The 27,366-nt window shown below is 48.5% G+C and overlaps 1 protein-coding gene across 1 annotated transcript in view; it reads left to right on the forward strand.

The window, feature by feature from the left end:
* The first annotated feature begins 1,034 nt into the window (after nt 1-1,034).
* Nucleotides 1,035-27,366, forward strand: part of SLC2A9 (solute carrier family 2 member 9) — a 197,763-nt gene continuing 171,431 nt past the window's right edge. The window contains exons 1-4 of the mRNA XM_030801107.1: nt 1,035-1,196; nt 21,842-21,878; nt 23,472-23,596; nt 23,742-23,840. Coding sequence (XP_030656967.1) covers nt 1,035-1,196; nt 21,842-21,878; nt 23,472-23,596; nt 23,742-23,840 — 423 coding nt within the window. The remainder of the gene's footprint in view (nt 1,197-21,841; nt 21,879-23,471; nt 23,597-23,741; nt 23,841-27,366) is intronic.

The raw sequence follows: 27,366 nt of genomic DNA on the forward strand, positions 1-27,366 counted from the left end.
AACCCATCACCTGAGAGCCAATGGCCTCCAGAGCTAGTGTGGCAGAGGGGGCTTGGCTCATGTGTCATCCTGCTTCTTCCTTGCTGTGTGACTTTGGGCTAGTAGCTTCACCTCTCTGAGCCTTGATTCCCCAACTAAGGATCAAACATTTCTAGTGCCAGGTGCTGTTCTAGGAGCTGTGTACCTATTGTTTCAATCCTCATAATACTCCTGTGAGGCTGGCATCATTGTCTGCAGACCTGTTTACAGATGAGGACACAGAAGCCCCATGAGGGGAAGGGATTTGCCTCGCACCACAGTGAACAAGGGGAGGAGACAGGATCGGAACTCAGGGAGCCTGGCCCCGAGTCCTGCACTGCTCACAACAGTCTCCACCTGCCCTGGTATGAAGACAAGGGCTGTAAGGATGAAGGCACACAAAATGCCAAGTGAAAGCTCTGGCCATGCTCCCTCTTACCATCTCCCAAGGCAAACCGCGCAGCTGTGGCCTTGGCTTTGCCAGAAACTGATTCCACTGGGGGACCCCGAAACTGCAGGTGTGCCAGGACATTCCTGGCTGACAAGTGCGGGGTCGCAGGAGGGCTGGGGGGTGTGTCTCTGTGTCCATCAGCTCCTTGTGTGCATGCACTCATGTACGGGGTTTAATTAATGAAATGATTAAAACCTGGAAAAATGTGTATTGAATGTATGCTTCAGTTTGACTCCATACTTTTCTTATTTCTTTTGAGTCATAAAATAATAATAGTTCTCCAGATTTGTTACTTTTCTTCTTTTGATTCCCCCAAGGGGATGTAGGAAGCCGATCCAGCAGGGGACGTTCTGTGGTGTATATGTCAGGACGGGCTCAGATCAGGGTAGATTGGTGGGTGTTGGAGGTGTTGCTGAGGGGAGAGAGTCAGTAAGAGAAAAACATCCCTGGGGACAGAGTAGGAGAAAAGGGGCCAGCGGGGGAAGCCCTTGAAAAGGGTGGAAAGCTCTGCAGGGTGGAAGGGCTTGGGATGACATTAGCCCTGGGGCTTAAGGAAACGGGATTCATGTGGTTCTTTAAGGGAACAGTTTGGGCGGCCCTCGCCCTGGATTTTGGACACTACCACCAGGATGACAGCCCACAAGCACAGCCAGACCCATTTCCCACCTTGGCGTCTGCAGCCCCACCCAGGTCGGCCAGGCAGCTGCAGGTGTTGCTGAGTGAGTGGGTAAGCGGGCAAGTGCAGAGAGCTTGCTCACTGAAGCAGAGAGTGGCCGTATTGGGGTAACTAACACGGAAGTCTGCCCCTTAGACATGGAGCAAGGCTTCGGCCACACAGCTGCTTGTCCCACATACATATTTTAAGCAGGCCAGATGCTCAGAGGAAGCCAGGCTGGGATATCTTAGTCCAGTGTTTATAAAACACCGTTCCTCATCCAGAAGATTTCTGGGTAGATATTGAAGACTTCTTGGAAAAGGCAAGACTGAGGCTAAGTTTTGAGGGGTGAGTGTGTTCACAGAAGCAGAGCGGGGGGAAGAGATTGTTCTAGATTCATGCTTCGGCTGCCGGGAAGCCATCTGAGTCAGAGGGAAGCCGCCTGGGAGTAGATAGATGAGCCTCCAGTGGAGACAGGAAGGTGGGCAGCAGCCGGGCTGATAGACAGTGGGGGTGACATACCGAAGCTCTAACTTACTTATCCCATCTGTTGCAAGACAAACAACCTTAGCTCTTTCCTGTAACACAATCCCACATAACACACTCAAGTGAGTGATAATAAGCCATTAAGAGCAGAAATTTGATTTTCATGGAGCCCTGGACAGAAGGAGGAAATTGAGTTAGACCCTCAGAGACTCCTCAGCACATGAAAGGGATGAGGGAGCAGCCTGTGCACAGGTGGGGTTTTGGGGAGGACTAAGGTTTAGTGAACAGCTCGGCAGCGCCCGGCTTTACATGCATCTTTTTAATTGCAGCACTTGACCTGCAAAGAGAGACTCAAATTTTTCTGTATGAACGAAGAATTGGTGACTCAGCTTGGTTACATAACTTGCCCATGGTCATGGTTGGGTCATCAGAACTGCAACCTCACCATGCCATTGGAGCCAAAGTTCACTACCTTCCCACAAGATACTTCCTGGAGAGTTTTGAAAGAGGATAAACGTCACCTGTCCAGCAGGGTGTGAGAGCTGCACGGCCTGGGTAATGACAGTAGCTACACAGGTCTCCTGTCAACCATGGCCAAGGACTGTGTGCATGAAGGACTTGGCAGGGCTTGTCTCTGTGATCCTTGGATTCGTTTACTATTAGTAGCCTTGACTTGGTAAAAGCATCATCTTTTATGTGGGCCAAATTTGGTTTCTGCTTTCACCTTGTCACCATCCCCCCATTCTCCCCAACCCTGACAGCCCAGCAGCCTGCATCTACCACAGAGATCTTTGTAAAGAGCTCCCCTGATCATCCTCCAACTCCCTTGCCCAAATATAGAAACCATCTAGATTTCCCATGGCTCTTAGGCTGCGGTCCCACATCCCTAACCTCATCACAAGGCAGGCCTTGACAACCCCACCACACCAGTCTCTCAAACCCTCACACACAAGCTCTTTCCAGCCCTGACCCTTGCTGCTCCTTCTGCCTGGACCCCCACCCAACCCATAATTCCACATCTACACGTGTTCAGTTAATTCCCACTCCTCCTATCACATCAGAATTTCCTGATATTGCCTCTCTCATCACCTTACACCACTTTCTAGAGTTTGCTATAATGGTAACTGAACGTCAATTTAAGTGTGCGGTTAATTAGTCTGATGCCCCACTTGGTGTGAGGAGCTGGAGGCGGGACTTTTCCCACCTTGTTGGCTCTGGGTCCATAATGCCTAGAATAGAGTGGGCCTGACACAAGGTGGGTGCTCAATATACACCATCGAATGAATAAGTGAACGCATGAATGAGTGAAGTTAAAACAAACACACTGCCTCCTTTCCAGCGCCTTGTTTTGCCTCTGTCAGAGCACAAATAACAATATGCAGGAATGTTCTTTTTATGCCTGTGACCTCTTGGTGACCCTCGTTCCCAGTGCATTCCCAGGGGACAGTGGCTAAATCTTAATCGGCACAGTATTTACAGTGCTCAGGATCAAGAATGGGGTCAGTCTCAGGACATGGGACATCCTTCTCCAGCTCTGCTAACCGGCCGCTTCACTGTGAGTCTCGGTTTCCTGATTTCTGCAAGGCAGGAGTTCTGCAACAGGAGTCCTCCGGCCCCTTCCTGGCTAGGACTAACTTTCCAGAATTTCATAAGCAGAAACATTCACTCTTTTCTGTTTAAAAATAAAATAGATTTGGGGGATCCCCTCTAGCATCCTACTGTGCCCATTAAGACGATGCTTTGGAAGCCGTCAAAGACTCATCTTCTGACTACAGAGCTGTCTTGGGCTGCCCAGGAGCAGAGAGGCCTCCTTGCCCACGTGGGAGAACACACAATACATCTCATTGATCTAAAGCTGGTCTGGGAATTGCAAGCTAATTAGATTGGATCAGTAAATAATGCAGCCTGTTTTCAAACTGTGTGGCGCTTTCATGCAATTAGGCTTTGCTGGGAATGAAAGGTCATGGGCCAGCCTGTTAGCCATGAAAACAATTGAACAATGAAAACTCTGATCATTATGGTGCTGATTATTAAAGCTGGGCCTCTGTTATATGAGTGAAACTCTATCCTTTTGTGTCTCATGTTGGAAGAAATCAGAGGGAGGGAATGGCATGGGTGACAGTGCTAAATCTGGACTGTCGGCAGAGTGACGTGCTCCTCTGAGCATTCTTGGTCGCTGGTGCCAGTCCTTTGGAAGGCCTCTGCTTAGCTGATGTTACAAACCAGTAACAAAAATGGAATCCCAGCTCCTCAATCTAAGCCCCCTGAAAGGCAGGGCCACTCACTTTTCTGCACCTGACATGATAGAAAGCAGAGGCATGCAGCTGGGGTTGAGTTCTCTGCAGCTAACTTCTTAGTTTTAGAAGAGTCAGCTTTGGGAGCCCCTAAGCCCCAGTTTCCAGGTCTATGAAATGGGGCTGATCATGACCTCTGCTGAGGGCTGCTGTTGGGCGCCATGCCATCACACATGCAAAGCAGCCTGGTGGGGTCTAATACATAAGAGGGCTCGATAAGAAGAATCCTGTCATTTCCTAGATTTGGACCAGAAAGATAGGAAAGGCCTTTTAGCATCTAGTTTACAGTTTCTCAAAACATGAAAGCCAGGATGACTTTTGGTTGGTTGTGGATGAGCACGTTTTTGTTTTTGTATTTAGAGGAGCTTTACAATAGGTTCACAGAAAAATTATGAGGAAGGTACAGAGATTTCCCACATGCCCCCCACACCCGCACACTTGAATGGCCTACCACCCCCACCCTGAGCAACATCCCCCTAGGATGCTGCATTTTTTACAAGTAAAAGGGACCTATATTGACACACCCAAATTACCCAAAGGTCATTTTGTACATTAGGGTTCACTCTTGGTTTTGTACATTCTGTGGGTTTGGACAAAGGCATAATTACTTTTATTTACCATTACAGTATCATACAGAGTATTTTATTGATTGATTTATTTTTGATTGACAAATAATTGTATATATGTATGTGGTACAATGTGATCTTTTGGCATCTAGATACAACGTAGAATGATTCCATCAAGCTAACCCATCCCCTCACTTACCAGTTTTCTGTAGTAAGAACATTTAAAATCTAGTCTTGTAGCAATTTTGAAATATACATTATTATTAACTATGCGCATCATACTGTACAATAGATTAAGAAAATTTATCCTCCTGTCTAATGGAAACTTTGTTCCCTTTGATAGACATGAACATGTTTTGGGTATTCATATATATGCATGTGTTTTTATGTATATATTTTACCATTAGATTTCATTCATATCATTACTTAAGATAGTGATTACTTTAAACAGCACCACACCTTGCAACTGCCCAAGGAGCTTTAAAAAAAAAAATTCTCTCTGCCAGGCACAGTGGCTCACACCTGTAATCCCAGCACTTTGGGAGGCTGAAGCAGGTAGATCACCTGAGGTCAGGAGTTCGAGACCATCCTGACCAACATAGCGAAACCCCATCTCTACTAAAAAAAACAAAAACAAAAACAAAAATTAGCCAGGCATGGTGGCGGGTGCCTATAAACCCAGATACTCGGGAGGCTGAGGCAGGAGAATCGCTTGAGCCTGGGAGGCAGAGGTTGCAGTTAGATGAGATTGTGCCATTGCACTCCAGCCTGGGCAACAAGAGCAAAACTTCATCTCAAAAATAAAATAAAATAAAATAAAATAAAATAAAATAAAAAAATAAAAATAAAAATAAATCCTCTCGTCCAAAGAGGAGCCTGGCTTTGAGATTTTATACATTGGACATTTATACATTAATGAACAGCCAGGGTAAGAACCCCTGGCTTAGGACATACCCAAGTAAAAGGATAGCTAAAGCTACCTAAAGCATCCCATCATCAAGGTGGCAAGCCGAGGCTAGAGTCTGGGAGGCACTGAGAAGCCAATGGTTTGGTTGGAGACTGTGCATCGGGGATAGGGCAGATTGGTGCTTGGTGAAATTCAGAAGCCCTGCCCCATCTCAGATCCATTAAATCAGAATTCCAAGAGTTGAGCCTAGAAAATCTATGTCCTCGTCAGCCAACCTCGTCCTAGTCCTCTGGAAGGCATTCAGGAGCCGCTCATGTTACAAAGGTCGCGGCCACACCCAGGAAAAACAGAGACACCCCGTGGATCTGCCCAATAAAGGAGACTGGGCAGATGTCAGCCCTCTTGAGAATGTCATCAGTTAATTGGACTTGGATGACTGGAAGGGATTGAGCTGAAGCTTCACCCCAGGTCAGTGAGAAGCACAGAGACTGCAGTGCTGGGAGCACTGGGTGTGATGTGGGGGAAGCTCTGTGATTAGTGCTTCAGACTTTGAAGGCTGGAAGGGATTGGGCTGAAGCTTCACCCCAGGGCCTTGAGGGGCACAGAGGCTGCAGTGCTGGGAGTGCTGGGTGTGCTGTGGGGGAAGCTCTGTGATTAGTGCTTGGGATGCAACACTTCTCTGAGCCCATCCAGCAGGTTCCCTAGGACAGGAAGGAGGCAGAGGCAACCCTCTGACCTAATGCCAGGGTGCCTTTGGCAGGAGTGTTCCCTGGGCTGCATCTTGCAGGAAGGTTCAGTTTAGACAGATTGCAGAATGTTAACTGCCCACCTTCCTAGAAGGCACCATGACTTAGGGATATTAAAAGTCTCTACAATTTGCAAGTCTCTGCTAGTTGCTGTGTATGATGTCCATGCATTATTATTGGTCTCTATGCAGGGATAATGTTGTCCTTCCCGTGATGCAGGTAGGGAAGCTGAGCTCAGAGAGGTTAACTCAGTCGCCTGAGCTCACACAGCTGGCTGGGGGCAGACCCAGGGTTGGAACCTCAGCCAGTGTGGGTGTCAAGGCCTCGTTCTTCCTTCCTTCAAAACCAAACGAGGAGCCAGGATGAGGGTCTGAATCTTAGAACATCCAGCTCTACTTTTCAACCACTGAAATTCTGAGGGGACCTCGAGTGCTGCATTCGCATTTACGGGCTTCTCTCATGAAAAGGGAGTCACGTTACTCACAGTCATTTCTTTACCCAAGTTGTCAAATCCATGTCAGGACCGACCTACCGTGGAATTGTTTGGTCCTGTGGGACCCCCATCAACCAGATGAGGGAGCTGAGGGCAGAATGGCCTGGTGTGGCAGCTCGAAGGGGCTGCTTGGGCAGCTGGGTTCCTGGTCAAAGCAGCAGAAACCCTCCTGGAGGGGCCCAGGCAGAAAGGGAATTTAATGGGAGTCTCGTGAGCAAATCAATGGGGAGGCTGCAGATCCAGGCTCTGGAAGTGTGCAGAAAACAGCCTGGAAGAGAGGTGGATTCATGGAAACAACAAATGGAAGAAATACAGCCTGGTGTTCCGTAGATCAGCAGGGTAACTATAGTTATTAATCAACCATACATTTCAAAATACCTACAAGAGGAGAATGTGAATGCTTCTAGTGTAAAGATAAAGATTTAAGGTGATGGCTGTCCTAATTACCCTGATTTTGATTATACAAATGTATCAACTTGTCACATGTACCTCCCAAATGTGTACATCTAATATGTATCAATAAAAAAAAAAAGCCTGAGTAGGCTGTTCTACCCCCATTACCAAAGGACATTCGGCCCCAGTGCCCCAGACTCAGGAGGCTGCCACCACTGCAACAGAAGCTGCCACCACTGTGATAGAAGCTCCATGGCACCACCGCACCACCAAGAGGAGAGGTCAACCTCACTGAAGATGCCGGGAGGTTGTAGGAAATTGACTGTTGGCTCTGGCAAGATGTGGCTTGTTGATGAGCTCATTCAGAGCAATTTTAATGGTGCGGTGCTGAGGGGAGAATGGAAGCTGGCGAAGCGAGTTCTCTTTGGGATCGTTTTGCTGTAACAGGGAACAGGGAAATGGGGTGGTTAACAGGAGGCGACGGGATCAAAGACACTTTTTTTTTTCTAAAATGAGGTAAAATCACATAGTGTAAAATTAACCATTTTAAAGTAAACAATTCAGCAGCGTTTAGTACATTCCAGTGTTGTACAACCACCATTTCCATCCAGTTCCAAAACATTTCCATCACTCCCAAGGGCAACTGCTGCTTATCTGTGAGGCTGCTGCAACCACTGCCCCTTCCCCCAGTCCTGGGCCACCACTGATCTGCCTTCTGTCTCCACGGATTTGCCAATTCTGGACATTTCATGTAAATGAAATCATAAAAGATGTGGCTTCTTGTGTCTAGGTTCTTTTTTTTTGTTTTTTTTGAGACAGAGTTTCACTCTGTTGACCAGGCTAGAGTGCAGTGGTGAGATCTCAGCCCACTGCAACCTCTGCCTCCTGGGTTCAAGCAATTCTCCTGCCCCAGCCTCCCGAGTAGCTGGGATTACAGGTGACTGCTAGCACGCCCAGCTAATTTTTGTATTTTTAGTAGAGACAAGGTTTCACCATGTTGGACAGGCTGGTCTTGAACTCCCAACCTCAGGTGATGCACCCACCTTGGCCTCCCAACGTGCTGGGATTACAGGCATGAGCCACCGTGCCCGGCCTGTGTCTGGGTTCTTTCACTTGGCAGAATGTTTTCAAGGTGCATTCGTGTTGTAGCCTGTATCAGCGCTTCACTTCTGTTTATTGCTGAGTAATTTTCCGCTATATGGATAGACCACATTTTGCTTATGCATTCATTCACTGGAGGACACTTGGGCTGTTTCCACCTCTCGGTAGTTGGAATATCGTTGCTGTGAACATTCGTGCACAAGTTTTTCTTTGAGCAGCTGCTTTCAGTTCTCTTGGGCATCGACATAGTGGTGGAATTGCTGGGTCATGTGGTGATTTTATGTTTAGAGAAACAAACAAACAATTTCCTGCAGTGGCTAAACCATTTCACATTTCCACTAGCAAAGAGAATCCTATACAAGGGTTCCAATTTCTCCACATCCTTGCCAACAACTTTTAGTTGATTATTTTTTTAAATATGGGTGACACTAGGACATTTTTGTACATAGCCTGGGGAGATCCAATACAGAGAAAGAAATTGATGATGCAGAAGAGGAATGGGATCATTGCTGGGGGGAAATTTTTGGAAGGTGAGGGGGACACAAGACCCTCAACATGGGGGATGCTCCAGAATGAGGTGTCTACTTTGACGCTGGACTGCCCAAAGGAAAAGAGAAAGATCTCTGACACCAACGCTCTGAGGCTCACTTTGGTGAGCTCATCCCCTCCTAGTGAGGGGCTCTCCCATAGAGCAGCATAAATGGGGGATGGGGAGGAGAAAGGTAAGAGCAGAAGACTCTCTTTAAACCTTGACTCTCACCCACAGACGTGGTGCTTTTGGGCAAGTGGTATGAACTCTTGAACCTCAGTATCCCAGGCCATTGAATAGAGATAACAAAGCCTTGGTGGGCTGCTCTAGGATTCAATGAGGCTGTGCACAACATGTGTCTGGCATTTAGTGGGTGCTTCCTAAATGTAGGTCCCTTCCATCAACTCCTCCTTTAGGCTAGCTTGTGAATTACCAGATAGAAATAATAGCTTTGCCCTTCTTTGTGGCCTTTTTAATATCTAGGACAATGTTGGGCACATGGTGCTCCATAAACATTTGTCCTGCTCATTTGGATGTAGGACTCAATCTGCCTACTTCTTGGTTCCTGCTTTACCACTCTTCCATGTCATTTACTTGATCCTCCCCTCAGACCAGGCAGGTGGGCCCTGAGCTGGGCACATCCTCATGTTAAAAAGAACGGATCTGACCCCCAGGGAGGTGAAGCTGAGTTGAGTCCATTAGTCAGCAGTGGTTTTGCTGACATGCTTCTGCCTTCGGACTCCCAGTCCAGAATATGCTGATGCACACCTGAGCGTGTTTGTAATAAGCTGAACTAGCCATCAATAGTTAGCCATTAATCACTTATCAAGATGGGCATTAGAAAATATTTACAGTAACAGCTGGATGGAGTTTAATTGTTGCTTTAATTGACAATTTCCTGGATTTACATCTGATTACATTGACAGCCCATCTATATATGAAACGTACTCCATTTGCTCTTTAGACTAGAACAGGCAAGGGAAACCCCAGGAGACAGGTGAGTCACGCTCACAGACCTGGATCTGCTTCAAAGAGGATTTCAAGAATTACCGAGATTGTTACAGAACAACAGGAATGAGAGATTTGAAAACTGAGGGATTTGAAATCAACTTTACAGGGTTCTGGTGAAGATTAAGGGGGAATACACACATAAAGTGCTTAGTGTGGTATCTGACAAGTGTTAATCCAGAAAACGAAGTTGATTATGAGTGATTATGGCTACAGTAATTATTCCAGTGTCTCATAATCTGGTAATCACTCTCTCTTTTTTCTTTCTCACTCCACTCCTGTTATTCCTTCCTTTCTCCCTTTACCTCTCTGTCTTTCTTCTCTCCCTTCTTCCTCCTCCTCCCTCTCCTCCCTTCCTCTTTCTTCCTCTCTCTCTCTCTCCTTCCTTCTCTTTTCTTCTCTTCCTTCCCTTCTTTCTTTTCTCCCTCCCTTCCTCCCCCTCTTCCTCCTCTCCTGCACCTTACTCCCTCTCTCTCTTTCCCTGCACCTTAAAGCTGCTCTATTTTTTACATTCACTTTCAATTTCCTGTTTTGCGATCCACTTTAGTTTCATGCCAAAGTCAGCAGACAACCCTGAAAATTAAGAATAAAGTCACAGCCAAGTGTGAATCAGAGAACTCAGGGTCCTGGGTGTGTTGTGGGGTTCTCTGTCCAGAGCTGTTGGCCAGCGACTTGTCAGACGCACATGGCTTTGCTCTGAAGTGCCACATCTTAGAGTGGATGGTGTCCGAGGCAGCAACTGCAGGCACTTCAAGGAAGCGTGATCTCCAGCTCGCAAGAACCGGGATTGGGAGAACAAGTCCATGTTCGTAGTTTGCCAACATTTGGATACACTGACGCTCATCAGTGTCTTTTCGTCATCTTGGTCCTTCTACCCAACTTCAGCTTCCGAGTGAGGGTCTGCCTTCACGCTGTCTGGGCTCAGATCCAACCTCTGTGACAGGTTGAGTGGATGAAGTTACTTCTCCGAGCTTTGGTTGTTTTTCTTTCTAACATGGGCCTGGCATAGCATCAGACACAAGGTCTTATTAGCAGCAGCAGAAGTCATTTTCTAAATCTTTAATCCCAGGTGCAGCCTAGGTAGGGGCCAGTCAGATTGCCTGGAGCAGAGTCCTCATCCTCTGCTGCACTGGATATTAACTTTGCAGCTGCTAGGTTGTGAGGAGGCCCTGCAGAAAGGTGCATGGGCTGCCTAGGTTGCAAATGGGCATTCAGGGGACCTGGGGAGGTGGCTATTCACTAATGGGGACAGCATTTTGATCTTTTAAGAACCAGTATGACTGCACCTGTGGGCATCAGCAGAGCATTAGTCTTGAATAGCAGTGATTTTAGTATTGTTACTGCAGATGGGAAAGACAGGAGCTAGCATGTTCACAGCTCTCACCATACACGGAGGTTGTGCTTCATCTTACGGATTTTATTTGTTTATTATCTTATTTAAGCCTTAGAAAATTATTTTGAGGAAGTTTAGGGTTCTCTAGTCAAAGACCAAATGGGCCCCTCTCCTTTTTCTCTCTCTCTTTTTTTGAGATGGAATCTTGCTTTGTTGCCCAGGCTGGAGTGCAGTGATGCTATCTCAGCTCACTGCAACCTCCACCTCTTGGGTTCAAGCGAGTCTTCTGTCTCAGCCTCCCGAGTAGCTGAGATTACAGGTGTGTGCCACCATGCCTGGCTAATTTTTGTATTTTTAGTAGAGATGGGGTTTTGCAATATTGGCCAGGCTGGTCATGAACTCCTGACCTCAGGTGATCCACCCGCCTTGGCCTCCCAATGTGCTGGGATTACAGGTGTGAGCCATGGCACCCAGCCCCTTTTTTCTTAAAACCAGTTTTAAGACATCATCCCTTCCACGAGGCGCTTATGAACAAGGAACACCTTCTCTGTGTTCCACAGAGGCTATTACTTGCTGTGCCTCTGGGGATGATGAGGATTGCTTGGGTGCATTTAGCATTTGCTATGTGTTTCACATACATGAACTCATTTAATCCTCACAACAGCCAACTGAGGTAGGTCCTGTTATTTCCTCCATTTGAAACCTTAAAAAATAGAGGTACAGAGAGGTGAGGTAATTTTCTCCATCACACAGCTAGTAAGCTGTAGAGCTGGGATTTGAACCCATGGCTTCAGAGTCCATGCCTGGGGTGCAAACTGTCTGTACATGGCCTTGCACTGCACAGGCAGGCAGTTTCCCACTGTGATGTCCCAGGGACAACGAAAGTGTCTTCAGCTCTGTAGTGATCTCTGAAGAGTAAGACACACAGTTTTGAGCCTCTGCTGGATACAGCTCCCCTGGCAGTGGGTTCTTATTGATTTAACAACCCTGCGCCTTTTCCGATGGGGAGTAGGAGAAGATGGGAGTTGACAGTGACCCAGAAAGGACAACCCACCACCCACATCCTCCTGGAGCTGACAATGCTCTCTATCTGCAACATACGTTCTGGGAAGAATGCATAAGTGTCTCTTTGTCCTCGGCCTCCTCTCTCTCAGCACAGAGGCTTCATCATTTGGGGTCTGCTGAGCACTCTTCACCTGCCCTGTGGCCATGTTCCCTTGCCCTAGTCACATCCTACAGGAATATCCATTGCAAATGCCCCCTCATTGCCTTCTCTTCTCCTTCCACCCGTTTCTGTACTCGCTTCTTCCTCCACATTTGTGGTTGCTCATCTGCTCTGACCTCAGTTTCTAGGTGTCCCAATTTTGGATGGACATGGCATATCCCAACAAAAGCCATGCTCGGACCACAGCTGATATCACAGCTTCCCTCAGTTCTTCTCAAATCTAAAGCAGGAGTGTCCAATGTTTTGGCTTCCTTGGGCCACATTGGAAGCAGAAGAATTGTCTTGGGCCACACATAAAATACACTAATGATAACTGATGAGCTAAAAGACAAAAATCACCCCCCAAAAAATCTCATACTGTTTTAAGAAAGTTTACGAATTTGTGTTGGGCCACATTCAAAGCTGTCCTGGGCTGCATGTGGCCCTCGGGCCAAGGGTTGGACAAGCTTGACCTAAAGTGTTAGCTCCGGACACCCACCATCTTCCCCCCAACTGTCTTCTCCACTACTGAGCCATGAATAGGCCCTCAACACCTTCCCGCAACCTGACCAGGCTTGTTGTTAAGACAGCTCTCCACACTCCCCAGTGGCTGTTTCCTGGCTTCTCACTCCCGCCACCATCGCCCTCCTTCTTTCCCCTGCAGTTGATTGCTTTTCCTCATCCTTCATGTGGGTACCATTGGACTCAATACAGATGCCATTGGACACAAGTCCCCCATGTTCACCCCTTCCACATCTGCAATCCTTGCTGTACTTTGACCCATGTCCCACACATTGACTCACATCCCCATCACCTCTTCTGCTCCTATTCACATTAACTTTCTCTGACGACTTTCTATACACAGACTCCTCTTGCAGGCTCTCCAGCCTGACCCCAACCACTCCACTCAAAGCATCCTTATTACAGTCACCAAGGACCTCCATGTAGCCACGTGCCATGGATGCCCATCATGCCTCTTACGTGACCCCTGATTAATATTCACTCACATCTCCTTATAGTTCTTGTCTTGCCACTCCTATCACCTCGCTCTCCCTGTTTCTCTGACTCGGTCTCCTTTGCCATTTACCATCTCTAGCTTCTTTCCAGGTTGGAGTTCCTTAGAAAGTTTCTCTTTCTGCCCTCTTTCCCTGGGTGACCTCACCTAACCCCATGGCATTAAATACCAGTTGATTTATCTCCAGCCCAGACCACTTCTTGAGCACCACTCCTATTTCCAACTGCCCTAGCAATATGTATGATTCGATGTCCCACAAACATTTCTAGGTCAACATTTCCTAACTAGAACTCTTCATTTTCCCCCACATGCAAATCTGTTACTTTCCGAGTCCTCTCTAGCTCAGTGAATGATAATTGTCATTGATGATGTAACAAGGATTTGTCAGGCATCTCCCAGGACCTTTTAGATACTGTATCCCTCATTTAACAATCATATATGAGAGAATGATATCTATCTTCAATTGACTGATAAGGAAATAAACTTATAGGTTAAGTCACTTGCCCTGGATCACAGTGGCAAAGCCAGGATGGGGACTCAGGTCTTTGATTCTAATGGTCTTGCTCTTTCTACTCCACTCACATCTTTTCAAATCCTGACTCGTTTAATAATCTGGAGGCAATTTTCATCCTTAGGCACCTGCAGGGCCACCATGTTGCATACTTCTAAGGGGACATTTACCATGTCATCTGTGAGGATGGCAGTTCCTGGAGTTATGTAGTGACAGTCATTCACATGAACTAGAATGAGAGTTAGTCCCTCAAGGCGGGCAGGGTGGTGACCATGACTACTGTCATTCTGGCTTTCTTTGTCCCCTCCCATCCCACCTGACTCCATTCTGTCTCATATCTTCTCTTCTCTTCCACCCCATCTATTCTGCTTACCCTGCCTACCTCTGGCCCAGAACTCTGTCAGACTGTGACACAGAGATGAATCTCTTATGGCCCTTGAGCGTGAGGAGTATAGGAGTGTATCAGTCAGGGTTCTCCAGAGAAACAGAACCAATAAGATGAATAAATAAATACACATGCACACACACCACACACACACACACACACACACACATCCTATCTGTCTATCTAGTTAAATTTATTTTAAGAAATTGGCTCATGCAATTGTGGGGGCTGGCAAGCTGAAAATTCACAAGGCAGGCCAGCAGGCTAGAACTTCTGGCAAGGCTGATGTTGCCTGCAGTCTTGGTCTGAAGGTGGGAAACACAAGCAGAATTTCTGTGTTGCAGTCTTGAGGCCAAATCCTTCCTCTTTAGGGGACCTGAGCTTTTTCTCTTAAGGTCTTTAACTGATTGGGTGAGGCTCACCCACATTATGGAGAGCCATCTGCTTTACTTGACGTCAGCTGATTGCAAACATTAATCATATTGAAAAAAATACCTTCACAGCAGTATCTGGACCATTCTCCAGATGTTTGATCAGACAACTGGGCACCACAGCCTAACCAACTCAACACATAAAATGAACCATTACAAGTGGCAAGGACACAGATGACAAAACAGTCAGCCCATACCTTCTGGTTCCTGCTGGGCTAATGGATATGCTGTGGGATGCACAGGAGGAGGGATTCAGATTTCCAGAAGGGACAAATGGACAGAGGAGGTGAGCCTTGAAGGTGAGACAGAGAAAGGAGCAAAGACATCCCAGGCCAGTGGTGCAGCCTATGCAACGGAAGGCAGGCCTGAGAAGCACATGGCTTCTGGAATGTGGAGGTCCAGAGGCTGGTGCACCCCTCACATGCATGCTGAGATATGAGGGGAGGGGCTGGCCCCTCAGTGCAGGGCCTCGAATATCACAGTAAAGTTTGGCCCCAGTGGTTCAGCAACCATCATTCTTGTCAGACCAGCTGAGCCTAAATCAGTAGCTCAGAGCCCATCATACTGTAAGAAATGGATATTCTTCTGGAATTGTATTTTCTGCCCTAGGAAACAGGACATTCAAGCATTATTTTAACTCTACTTGGCTACCTTAGACTTTAAGGGCTTAAATCTCACATCAATTTGTTTTCTTAATTTAAAGCAATTAAAAAAACTTGTTTAGTTATAGAAGTATTTTTTTTACTGCAAAATATTAGAAAACTATAGGAAAACAAATAATAAGATAAAAATTGGCTAGAATATCCCATCCAAGCAGTAACTGCTCTTAATGGTTTGGTCGGTTTCCCGACAGTCTATTTTCCATGTTCATAAATATGCACCTGTCCTCTGCTCATCTCCGTGGCTGGTCTCTGCTGCTCTCCTGTCCTGTGCTGGGCCAGGCCTCTCCGTTTCCACTCATCCATGCATAGTCTGTTTGCTCTTCTGAAACTACCTCTCCTCCTAAAAGGTGAGCTCCATGAGGGCAGGGCAAGGTGTATCTTCCTCAGAATTGTATCCCCATAGCCTAGAATATGAGGCACTTAATATTTGTTGAATAAATAATTTAATGTATAAATATGATGTTTTAGGTTTAAGCAAAAAGACATGTGAACTAGTTTAAGTACATATATTTTGTGAATCTATTAATAATTGCATCTATTTTTAATGTTGAATAATGTTTGTTTATATATCTTCCTTTTTCTTGTCAAGTAAGAATTTATTATGAGCATTTCCCCCTCGCATCAAATATTCTCCTATAACATAATTTTTTTTTTTGTTTGAGACGGAGTCTCGCCCTGTCACCCAGGCTGGAGTGCAACTGTGCAACATGGCTCACTGCAACCTCCACCTCCTGGGTTCAAGTGATTCTCCTGCCTCAGCCTCCTGAGTAGCTGGGATTACAGGCGTGTGCCACCATGCCCAGCTAATTTTTTGTATCTTTAGTAGAGACAGGGTTTCATCATCTTGGCCAGGCTGGTCTTGAACTCCTGACCTCGTGATCTGCCCGCCTCGGCCTCCCAAAGTGCTGGCATTACAGGCGTGAGCTACCGTGCCAAGCCTATAACAATTTTTAAGGACTCCGTAAGATTTCATCATATCGATGGAGTGCAATTTATCCACACTTTTCTGCTAGATATTTTTTATCCTATTATAAATACCATTTTTCTGACATGGAAAATGCTGCAATGAACATCTTGACCTTAACTCTTTGTGCACATTTTTATTCCTGCTTTAGAATGCATTTTTATAAGTGTAGTAGTTGGGCCAAAGGGCAGAAATCTTTTTATGGTTCTAGAAACATATTTCCAAAATCCAGAAAAGCTGTGGAATTTTCTACTTCTGCATGCCAGTGATTCAGGGTATGATTTTGGTAACTGTTTCCAATTTGACAGGTGAGATTGGCACTTTGTTTTAATTTGCACTGATTTTGTTTTTACATCTTAGAGACAGCTAGCCTAGTGTTTTCAAAATGTGCCTCATCATAAGAATTACCATCTGAATGAAAATATTCCAGACAGCAGCCTGTATTTAATAAGCAACAAGGCAAGTGTGGGAAGCCCTGCACTCAAAAACAGAGAACTGAGGACAGAGGAGAGCAGGGAGGTACCCAAGCGAGGATGCTGCTGTGTCCCATCCTGGCATCCCAGCCAGAGCTCCTCACAGCAAACCTTTCGAAGGCTGCTCCGGGCCACCTCCCCTGACTTGCACATCTGAGAAAGCAGCTGTCTAATGGCTTCTTTCTTTTTCTCTTTCTCAGAAACAATAACAACAAAAGTTCAAAACCTGAAAAGTGAACCATGAAGCTCAGTAAAAAGGACCGAGGAGAAGACGAAGAAAGTGATTCAGCGAAAAAGAAATTGGTCAGTCCTTTTTTTTTCTTCTGTCTCCCTTATATGACTATTCTGGTCACCCAGGGGGTAGTTCCCCCTTCCCCTGGGTCAGTGGGAGGCTGTTAAGGTGAAGCTGGGCAGAGAAAAGAGTGAGCAGCAGCTGAAAACCAAGTTCTATGGGAAGGAGCCATGGGGATTGCAGAGTGTATGGGGTGAGGCTCAGAAGAGTGCAATTGACAGTCCTGATCTGCTGGTGACTTTCTGGGTCTGGGGCAAAAGTCTCCATTACAAAGGTCATTTCTCAGCAAGGGGACATTGATATTGACAATGATTATGTCATCATCATTAAAGATACACTAAAACCCACCCCTTAATCCATCACAAGGCTTAGTCCACCTGCCCCTTCCTCCAGGAAGTCCTCAGCACCTATTAATAGAATGACTTTCTTTCTTCTTGGGACTCATCAGACCCTATTTTTAAACCTGATTCAAGAACCAACAGCCAGAGCGTGCCTACTTTGTGCTGGACCTTTATATAGGGCTCCCATTTAAAGAGAGACTCTTTACATGGTTCTCTCTGGATCAAACCATGGTGAAGGCATCACTAGCCCTATTTTACAGGCGATGAACTGAGGCTTAGAAAGGGATGAAGCCACTATGTGGCTAGTACAGGTTTGAGCCCTTCTTAAACCTTGGATTATCTGTGCCTCGTCTCCTGTGATGGGTGTGGAAGCTACTGTGACTCCAGGGAAAATGTATTTGTATTTATAATAAACCTGTATTTGGCAGGACAGAGATCAACACAAGTCCATTTACCAAGTTGTCAAGAAAGTGTGAAATTGGCAAGCTGAACATCATTGTCCCCATAGAGGTGTGAAATGGAGGATAAGGGTGCAGTCACCTGTTTGAGGTGACCCAAGACCCCACGCAAGAATAATGTCAAATAGACAGCAGTTCCCTCTAAGTGGACGCTATATCTTTTCTTGGTGCTTACATTAGATGAGTCAAGGATCTACTGTCTAAATATTTGGTGTAATGCAGGAAGGGATGTAGTCATTTCAAACATTCTGTTTAAATGATACTCAATAGAAAACCCCCCTTCTTTTCCAACTCTTCCCTGCTAGAAAATTTCCACCTTGTCCAAGACAACATTTTAGCCTTAGGAAATCATCCGAAGGACAGTTTAAGGTCAGTTCCAGAAGTGATGCCTATCTACTGGGTCCCGTCCCTGAGCCAGGCTGGAGGAAGTCTAGGAATACAAAGAGGTTTAGGACACTGTGGGTTTGCTGGGGCTGCCATGACAAAGTCCCACAGACTGGGCAGCTTAAACAACAGAAATGTATTGTCTCACCGTCTTGGAAACCAGAAGTCCAAGCTCAGAGTGCCAGCAGGTTAGTTCCTTCTGAAGCCTCCCTTCTTGGCAGAAGTGGCTGCCTTCTCCCTGCGTCCTCACGTGGTCATCCCTCTGTGTGTGTCTGTGTCCTCATTTCCTCTTCCTATAAGGACACCAGGCATACTGGAATACAGCCCCATGCATATGACCTCATTTAACCTTAATCACCTCTTCAAAAACCCTATCTCCAAATACAGTCACATTGTAAGGTGCTGGGGGTGAGGACTTCAACATGTGAATCTGAGGGGACGCAATCAGCCCATTGAGACGCACACCATCCCTGCCCACGGTGAGCTCCCGTGCAGAGGGGAAGGCACACATGAGCAGCAGCACGTGGAGCACAGAGGCAGCGAGAGGCTGGGGAGGCTGCTGGGAGGAGGTGGCGAGGGAGTTAAGTGCTGAAGGGTGAGCACAGTTCAGGGCAGTCAGAAGGGAGGGCCTGAGCAAGGTCAGGAGAACCTGAATGAGTAGGAGCTTCATAAAGACAGGCAAGTGATGACTGAATGAAGGAACTGGTGAGTGTCAGAGCAGGCAGAACGTGCCCCAGCCCAGAACATCTGGGGATGTTTGTCTTATGACTTCGTCTGTGATAGGAGTCGCTTCCTTAGCAGTTGCCTGGAGTGCAGGGCCAATGGCCCTGTGGAATGGGGAACCGGCCCTCGCTTTGGAGGCGGGCTCCTCCATGCTCCCCCTGAACTTCAGTTGCCCTGAAATGTAGGTCTGATAGTTCCTCTGAGGACTAAACGATATCATGAATGTGAACACACTTGGGAAAGCCCTGTGCATGTGTAATATGAGCTGAAGGTGAGGCAGGTGCTCTGGCTACCAGGAGCACTTGACTTAACCTAGAAAGAGCACTAACTCTTTCTAGGTTAGCTGCCATCTGGATCCGGGAGGGACCCATCCCCGCTCTTTTACTTTCTGTCCAGCTGTAGTTGCACATTCATGTCCACTGCCTAATTTCTAGTGCCTTTTGAGTTTTCAATCCCAACAGAGAACTATAAAGCAATTTTTAGTGGGATGAGGGGTCACCTGATCCAATTTGAGCTTTAGCAAAATCTGGTGAGGTCTCCAGTGTTACAGATGAGGAAAAAAGGAGGGTATAGAGAGGGGAGTTGCAGCAATGGGATGAGGAGGGGTAAATGAGATGATGAAAATGCAGTCCCCATCAGGACAGCATAGGGGCAGAGGGGCCCTCCATGCACAGGGATGCAGCTGTCCCTGCCCCTCCTCTACCCATCTCCTGTACTTCAGGCCCCAACCATGCTTCACTGACAATTTCACTTCCTCCCACACACTGCAGGCATCCGTGCCTGCAGGCCTTTGCTCCTTGCCCTCTCACCCCATATCCTTCTCTGTCTGCTCAGAAGTCGCCTCTTCCAGGGGGTCTCCGAGATCCAGCTGAGATTGGTGTGGTGCCTCCTCCACGCTGTCCTGGGGAATCCTTCGCCTTTTTAGGTCATGTTATAATTAAGGATTTGCACATCAGAATGTTGCTCTAGGCCCGCCAGTCAATGAGGAAACCAGGCTGCATAGCTGAAATCCAGTTCAGGAAATAGCCACTTCTCCCAGGGGCGTGCCTGACTGATTAACATGCAGAAGGACGATTGCACTGAATGACTGATGTGCTCAGTACATCCCCAGCCTAACTCCGGAGGCTGGTTTTCCTCTTTGGAAGTCTTGGTTCCCCACTTGCTTTGAGCAGCCACATTCCCACCACCGTGCATGTTGGGGCTGGATGTTTCCATGTGCGTTTCACATTCCAGGTTCCTGGCATGTCTGCCATACTCCATAACTTTTATTTTAGTGTGTGCTTTTTACTAAAAGTACTTTGCTAACGTTTTGGTCTCTCTTTTGTGGACTGAGCCCTACGTTGCCTCCTCGACATTCTGCATTCACCAAGCCTGTCCCTGGCTCTGGCCCAGCCTCTGCACTGCTCTCTGCTTCTGACAGCAAACTGTTCTAGCCAAAATTGAAGGTGCTTTTCTGGCATCTGAGGCAACACGGCCATGTGATGAATTGATTCCCACAACCTCCGGGTGTGCATGAGGCCCTTGCCTTCTCAGTACTGTCCGTGAGCCAGCCTGGGGCTGGCACACAGGACATGTCCCCTCAGCCAGTGCTGAATGAGCAGGACAGGGTAATGACTAAGAGGCAAATTCTTTTTCTTCCAAACCCACAGCCTTCGCCTTTGTTCTAGGCTGCAGGATGGTCCACGCTCATTTCTAGCACGCCACTCGGGGCTGGCTGTTTTCTATTTGAGCTTCAGAATAAGTCTGCAGGACAGTCAGAGTGGGGTCAATATTCCATTTCGCGGTGGTAGAAGTGGCAGCTCAGAGAATAAAGTGACTTGCCTGAGGACACACAGTTAAAAAGTAGAGGAGTCGGCCGGACATGGTGGCTCACGCCTCTAATTTCGGCACTTTGGGAGGCTGAAGCAGGCAGATCACCTGAGGTAAGGAGTTCAAGACCAGCCTGGCCAACATGGCGAAACACAGTCCCTACTAAAAATACAAAAATCAGCCAGGAGTGGTGGCGCACGCCTGTAGTCCCAGCTACTTGGGAGGCTGAGGCAAGAGAATTGCTTGAACCCAGGTGGTGGAGGTTGCAGTGAGCAGAGAGTGCATCAATGCACTCCAGCCCGGGCAACAGAGCGAGACTTGGTCAAAAAAAAAAAAAAAAAAAAGTGGAGGAGTCAGGGGCAGAGTTGTATCCAGGCTTCTGAGTCAAAGTCAGCCACCTGTCCATTCTGTTCCAAGCATTAGGGAGGTATCCTAAGTTAATGGCAGTCACCCTGCTCCAGGCTTTGTTAAGAGAGAAAAATAAAAAAGTTGCTTAGAAAAAAAGAAATCCACCCCCCGGGTGGTAATCCTGGAGAGGACAGATTTCCCCTTTGGACTGTTGCGTTGCGGTAATAACTTAGGAGCAGGGAAAGAAATGCTGCCCCGTTGCCTGTTCAGGCATGATCAAATTGCCACACTTCCTGTCTGGGACTCCCGCCCTCCTTCCAGTGGACTCTGCCTCCTCATTCACAGAGATGCCTTGGCAGAGTCTGGGGTTCCTGGACCGAGCCATCAGCTGGGTCACTGAGACCCATGGCAAGGAAACAAAATAGGAATTCCAAGGAACTGGGCCTAGTTCCCCTCACAGATGACACCAGCCACGCCAGGCCTCCAGGGCCAGGGAGGGCACTGCTGGAGTGTGAACACCTGAGGAGCGGGGTGCCAGGTGGGAGGAGAAGAAAGGTAAACACGGACAGCTTTTCTGCATGGCTGGAGGGCTGTGGGGAAGACAGGCCTGGGTGGTGGCCATGCAACAGTGCTCAGCCCCAGCCTGGCAGCATGTAGCTGGGGGATCTGGGGCTTTGAGGCGGGGAGGCCCCAGTTTGAGTTGCACTTCTCCATCTGTGTGACTGGCATGCTCTCTCCAAGCCCCAGCTGACTGGGCCAACAGCGTCTCTGGTAGACTGGGTGTGTACACTGGAACGAGGCTACGGTGGCAGGCTTCCCTGCCCACTTGCATGGTGGTGTCCCTCTTCTTACCCTCCCCAGGGCATGGCACGGGCAGCAGTGTCACACAGGCCCGTCGGTAAGTGGGCACCCTCTGCCCCTGCAGTGAGTGGGGAGCGGGTGGAGGGCACAGGCGGGCCACACAGGCAGGGGGCTCCTGGGAGCACAGCTGAGGCAGGAGAAGACAGCCCCCACCTGCCCTTCACCAGCCTCTGGCAGGGGCAGTTCACACCAGGTGCTCTCAATCTGATAAGGTGCAGACAAGGGAGGAGTTTGTGTCCTCTAAGGTCATCAGGGCTGGGAGCAAAGAAGGCACAGAGCACAGAAACGATGCCCAGCACAGCCCAGGGGCTCAGAAGAAGTGGTATCTGTGCCGAGACTCAGAGGATAGGTATAAAGAGAAAGTGATAGAGAACAGGCGTTTCATCTGAAATGTGATTCTGTTCCATCGGGGATCCCCATTCAGCTCAAGCTCCTCTCACTGCAGAAAAATATTCTGGTCCTACATTTTACTTGGCAGCACCCATCCCCAAGGCTTATAAATGCTCCCTCTTGCCCCTGCATGTGATCAGCAGCCTCTACGGAGCACCTCCTCTGCAGCAGGCTCCTCAACAACATATGCAGCTAGTGCTGCTATTAAGATCCCATTTCACAGGTGGGCAAGCTGAGCCCCAGAAAAGTCAAGTCACTTGCTCAGGCTCCTATAGCTGAGGGGGCCAGCCCTGGAGGTAAAGCTGATATCACTTGACTCAAAGCCCCAGGCTCTATCTCGTGGCTGGTGGCACTAGAGGAGACAAACAAGATGGGCAGAGCAGGGAAGTGGCCATCAAGAGACCCGCATTCCCTTCCAGACTGATTTGGGTCCCTGAACCATGGATCCATCTGTCTTCTTCACTGTTGCATCCTCACAGCTTTGTCAGGGCCTGGCGCCTACAACACACATACACACACACACACACACACACTCACAAATATGTCAAATGATGGCAAAGAAAGTGCCGTCCAGAGCACCTGGTCCCTGTCCACCTGGCCCATATTTCCTGACCAGCTGAGTACAGCCGTCCCTCCTGCCCTGGCTTATGCCAGCTTGTCAGCCTTTGCCAGGGATCCAGGTGTTTCTGCCCTACGGCCCTGTCCTGGTGGTGGCTGTCCTTAGATGGGGCTGCAGGGCAGGACACCACCAAGGCAGGCGCCCTGCTCTCTGTGCCAAACCTTGCATCTCTATGTCTGCAAGTCCTTGTCCCGAGGCTTGGACCAGCCCCTGTAGTTTGACGCGTCAGCCTGGAACAATATGTGCATGTAAGCGTGTGTGCACATCTGTGTGGCTGTCGGCAGTTTCAGGCCCTTGGACAACGCACTCAGGTGACGAGTCAGCAGGGGACAGTGCAGTGGTGACTAGAGGGGCACTGCAACCAGGCCACCTGGACTTCAGTCCCCATCCCAGACAGCACCAGCCATGCTCCGTGCCCCTCTTTCCTCACCTGTAATACAGGATATAACAGCACTGATCTAAGGACTCAGAGACAATGCGCAGAAAGTGCTTAGAATCACGCCTGGCTGACAGCGCTTGGAATCTGGCTTTGCTTTTTTCTGTCCGGGTCGGACACTCGCCAACTTCGCTAAAAGGATTGTGTGGAGCTGCTCAGAGCATCTGGTGAAAACTGTGTTTCAGGTCTGCGTTTCAGGGATCCTCACGCAACCCGGGCGGAACGCAAGGGCGTGGCCGCTAAACCTGAGGGCGCCGGACCTGCGCACGCGGACCTGGACCGGAACCCTATCTGCAGGTCCGCAACTTGCGTCTCTTCTCTCTGTCTCTAGCCCAGCCAAGGACAAAGACTTCTCCCCCGGAAGGCCTCCCCCAGCTGAGGGAACGTTCCAGGTCTTCCCTCGGCCCTGGCTGCGCGCCCGCTGCCGGCTCTGACGTGGTTTCCTCTCCCTCCAGGGCTGGTCCTGCTCGCTCCTCGTGGCCTCCCTCGCGGGCGCCTTCGGCTCCTCCTTCCTCTACGGCTACAACCTGTCGGTGGTGAACGCCCCCACCCCGGTGAGTGCGCGCCAAGGCCCGGCAGAGGGCGTCGCGGTCCCGCGGAAACCTGGTGCGCAAGGGCCGTGGGCTCCAGCGCCCCCTCCTCTCGCAGCGCGGGACACCGCGGGGACAGAGACCAGCCCCCGCTCGGGGGAGAGGAGAGGCACAGAAACAGACAATGATGACACGGGGACAGGGGGCGGGGGAATGGCAGTTCTTGCGGCTGGAGGGTGGGTGTCCTGGGAGAACGTTGGGAGACTACATGAGGGGGTCTTTGGAAGTCCCGGGGTGGGATGGGGGGCGATCCTCTGGCCCTTAATGCCGGGAAAGGAGCAGGAGGGGCCTTACGCATGGAAACTCGGACATTTTCTTGATTTGTTTTTTTGTTGTTGTTGTTTTGTTTTGTTGTTGATTATCTATCTATCTGTCTATCTATCTATCTATCATCTATCTATCTTTGAGATGGAGTCTCACCCTGTCACCAGGCTGGAGTGCAGTGGTGCGATCTCGGCTCACTGCAACCTCCGCCTCCCAGGTTCAAGTGATTCTCCTACCTCAGCCTCCCGAGTAACTTGGGCTACAGGCGAGCGCCACCACACCCGGCTAATTTTTGTATTTGTAGAGATGGTGTTTCGCCATGTTGGCCAGGCTGGTCTGGAACTCCCGGCCTCAAGCGATGCGCCCACCTTGGCCTCCTAAAGTGCTGGGATTATAGGCTTGAGCCACTGTGCCAGGCCTGTTGTTGTTGACTTTAAATTACAACCAGAGGCCACTCAGGTATCTGCTGGATAAGACCCATTTTGGCTTGTGTTTTACTCTGAAATCAGATCCAGGTGCAATTCTCCCAGGCCCTCTTCACATTTTGCCTCTGGTTTGCAGTTAAAGGTTGGGTACCGCCTACCTAGGCTGTAAGGTTTAGATGCTATCCTGTGGGTGCTGGCTTTGGCTTTGACCTACCACCATACACAGGCAAGGGCAGGATGGAGGCTTGAGGGAAGCTTTCCTGCAGGAAGTGATGCCTGACCAAGTCTGGAAGGTGGAGTGATGGATGGGGGCCGGGATGTAGGACACATTTGGGGAAATGCAAGGAGCTCCAGGTTCTTGGAGCACAGGCTGTTTTGGGGACAGGGATGTACGACACATCTGGGGAAATGCGGGGAGCTCCAGGTTCGTGGAGCACAGGCAGTTTTGGGGGCAGACAGGAAGCAGGCCGAGGACAGCCCTGGGTGCCTTCCAGGCTTTTCCTTGCTTGGGAGTCCAGCATCCTTGGGTACAAAACATAGGGGAAGCCTGGGTCAGTGAGTTTCAAAGGTTCCCAGGAGCCCTGGAATTTTGCAGAGGTGCCTCAGGGATCTAAGCACTATTCGCGCAGGTCAGTTCTATGTTTAAAAAGTCTGTTAATTATTTGACATTGTTCAGTTCTGTTGCCAAAAACAGTTTGAAAACCAGGGGGCCTAGATGGCTTCAGTAAGCACTGCCAACAGTCAGTTATCTTTGATTTTGTCATTGTGACGTTATCCCAGGATGGGGATCTGACTTGTCCATATTTGTCTTTGAAAGAGGGCTAGGAAGTTGGACTCTTGCTTCATCTTGAAAGTTCATCAAAACATCCAGGTGAGAGGGGGGAGAACCTTTGCACTCATGGCTTGTGGAGCAGAGATATGTGAAACTTGCACCTGGGATAGAATGATATGGGTTCAAGCACTGACTGTGGGAACATGAGGAAGGAGCAATCCCATTACTCACTTACTCATTCAGCAAGCATTGTTGAGAGTTTATGATGTGTCCAACTCTGGGGATCAGGGAAGACACCCTGGAGGTGGTATTTGAGCTGAGCCATGAGGGATGTGTAGAATTTCCACAGGTGTCAAAGGGAGGTGGGGAGCTGAAGCACACACACAAAGGTCTGGCTGTGCCCACGTGGTGGCATATTAGGAAGTTAGTAGAGTGTGATGTGCCAGTACCTTGGGGAATGGGGAGCTGGGATGAAAGAAGAGGTGGAAAAGCAGGATGGAGTCAAAAGAAGAGGGCCTAAGATCTTAGGCTGAGGAGTAGGATTTTAGGCTTGGGCACTAGGGAGCCATGGCAGATTCATGGGGATGGAGGTTTGCAACTCACATTTTTTTAATTAAAATTTATTTTTCTTTAACCGTGACACAACCTCAGGAGGTCCTGAGAACACGTGCCCCCTTATTTATTTACTTATTTAATATGCTCACTGTTTTTTAGAAAAACAACTTTGGTGTCAGTGAGAAGGACAGGAGGGCCAGAGCTTAGAGGTATTTAATGGGAAAGACCATGGTAAGCCAAACAGAGAGAGTTTAACACGCCCTCCCTCCATTTTCGGAAAGGAGGAGATTTCTGAAGACCTACACAGCCAGGGTGGCCTTTACCTTTCTTAAGATGAGTAACACATTATTATGGCAGCATCAGTAACAGCACAGATGGAAAAAGCCCGCACAAGGTGCTGGCCCTCCTTCACGTACTTTTCATGCATTAATCAGCACGGTTTACCCTCATGACAGCCCTGTGAGGTATGGATCATCATTATCCCCATTTTACAGATGAGGAAACTGAGGCATGCTGTTCACTGACTTGCCTACAGTCACATAATAAGTGGAGCCAGAGTTTGGCCCTGGGTGGGCTTCTGGTTTCCCGGGCATCAGACACATTTTCAGTCATTTTAGAACAGATCCTTTCTGTGCCAGGCAGTGTTAGGCCATGGGACTTCTTGTTTGGGATATTGGAGCTCCACCTCTGTGGCCAGCATGCGCAGCAAAGTGTTCAGTCTTGAGACATCACAAGGCGCTTTTTAGCCTGGTGTCCTTTGAACCTCGAGACCACGGCTCGTCATGCATACTTTAGAGGAGCCCAGAGCAAGCACCCCGAGGAGGCCTTGAGTCCAGGACTGAGCCATCTGCCCAGATCCAGGGCCTGGGAAGTGTCATCCTCAGTTAGGTAGCTACTTCCCAGCATGTGCTGTCTGCATTTGAAGAGGAGCAGAGACTGTGATGGCCAACTCTTCAACTCTGCCAAAACGTACTGTATGCCAGGTGCATTCCATTCTCAGAAATACAGAGACTTCAGTGTCTTTGGCTGTAACAAAACAGCACAGCCTGGGGTCTTCAGCAAGACATTTATTTTCCCATACTTCTCCAACCTGGAAATCCAAAATCAAAGTGCCGGTGGATTTGTTGTCTGGCGAGGACCTTCCTTCTGGCTTGCAGATGGCCTCTTTCTCACTATCTGTACATGGCAGAGGGAGGAAGAGTGCAAGGGAACAAGACATTCATCCCACCATGAGGCCGCCCCCATGACCTCTGCTAACCCCAGTAACCTCCCAAAGGCCTCATCTCCAAATACCATCACATCAGGGTGAGGGTTTCAACATGCCCTATCCTTGCAACAAAAATGTCATGCGACGTTTTTGGAGGCGACACAATTCAGCTCAAGGTAGTTAATTACTGATGTTACCTTCATTTCATGAACAAAGAAACAGAGGGTCAGAGTTTAAGCAACTTGCCCAGGATCACCCAGCCAGGAG

Source organism: Nomascus leucogenys, chromosome 20, assembly GCF_006542625.1.
Source record: "Nomascus leucogenys isolate Asia chromosome 20, Asia_NLE_v1, whole genome shotgun sequence".
Lineage (NCBI taxonomy): Eukaryota > Metazoa > Chordata > Mammalia > Primates > Hylobatidae > Nomascus > Nomascus leucogenys.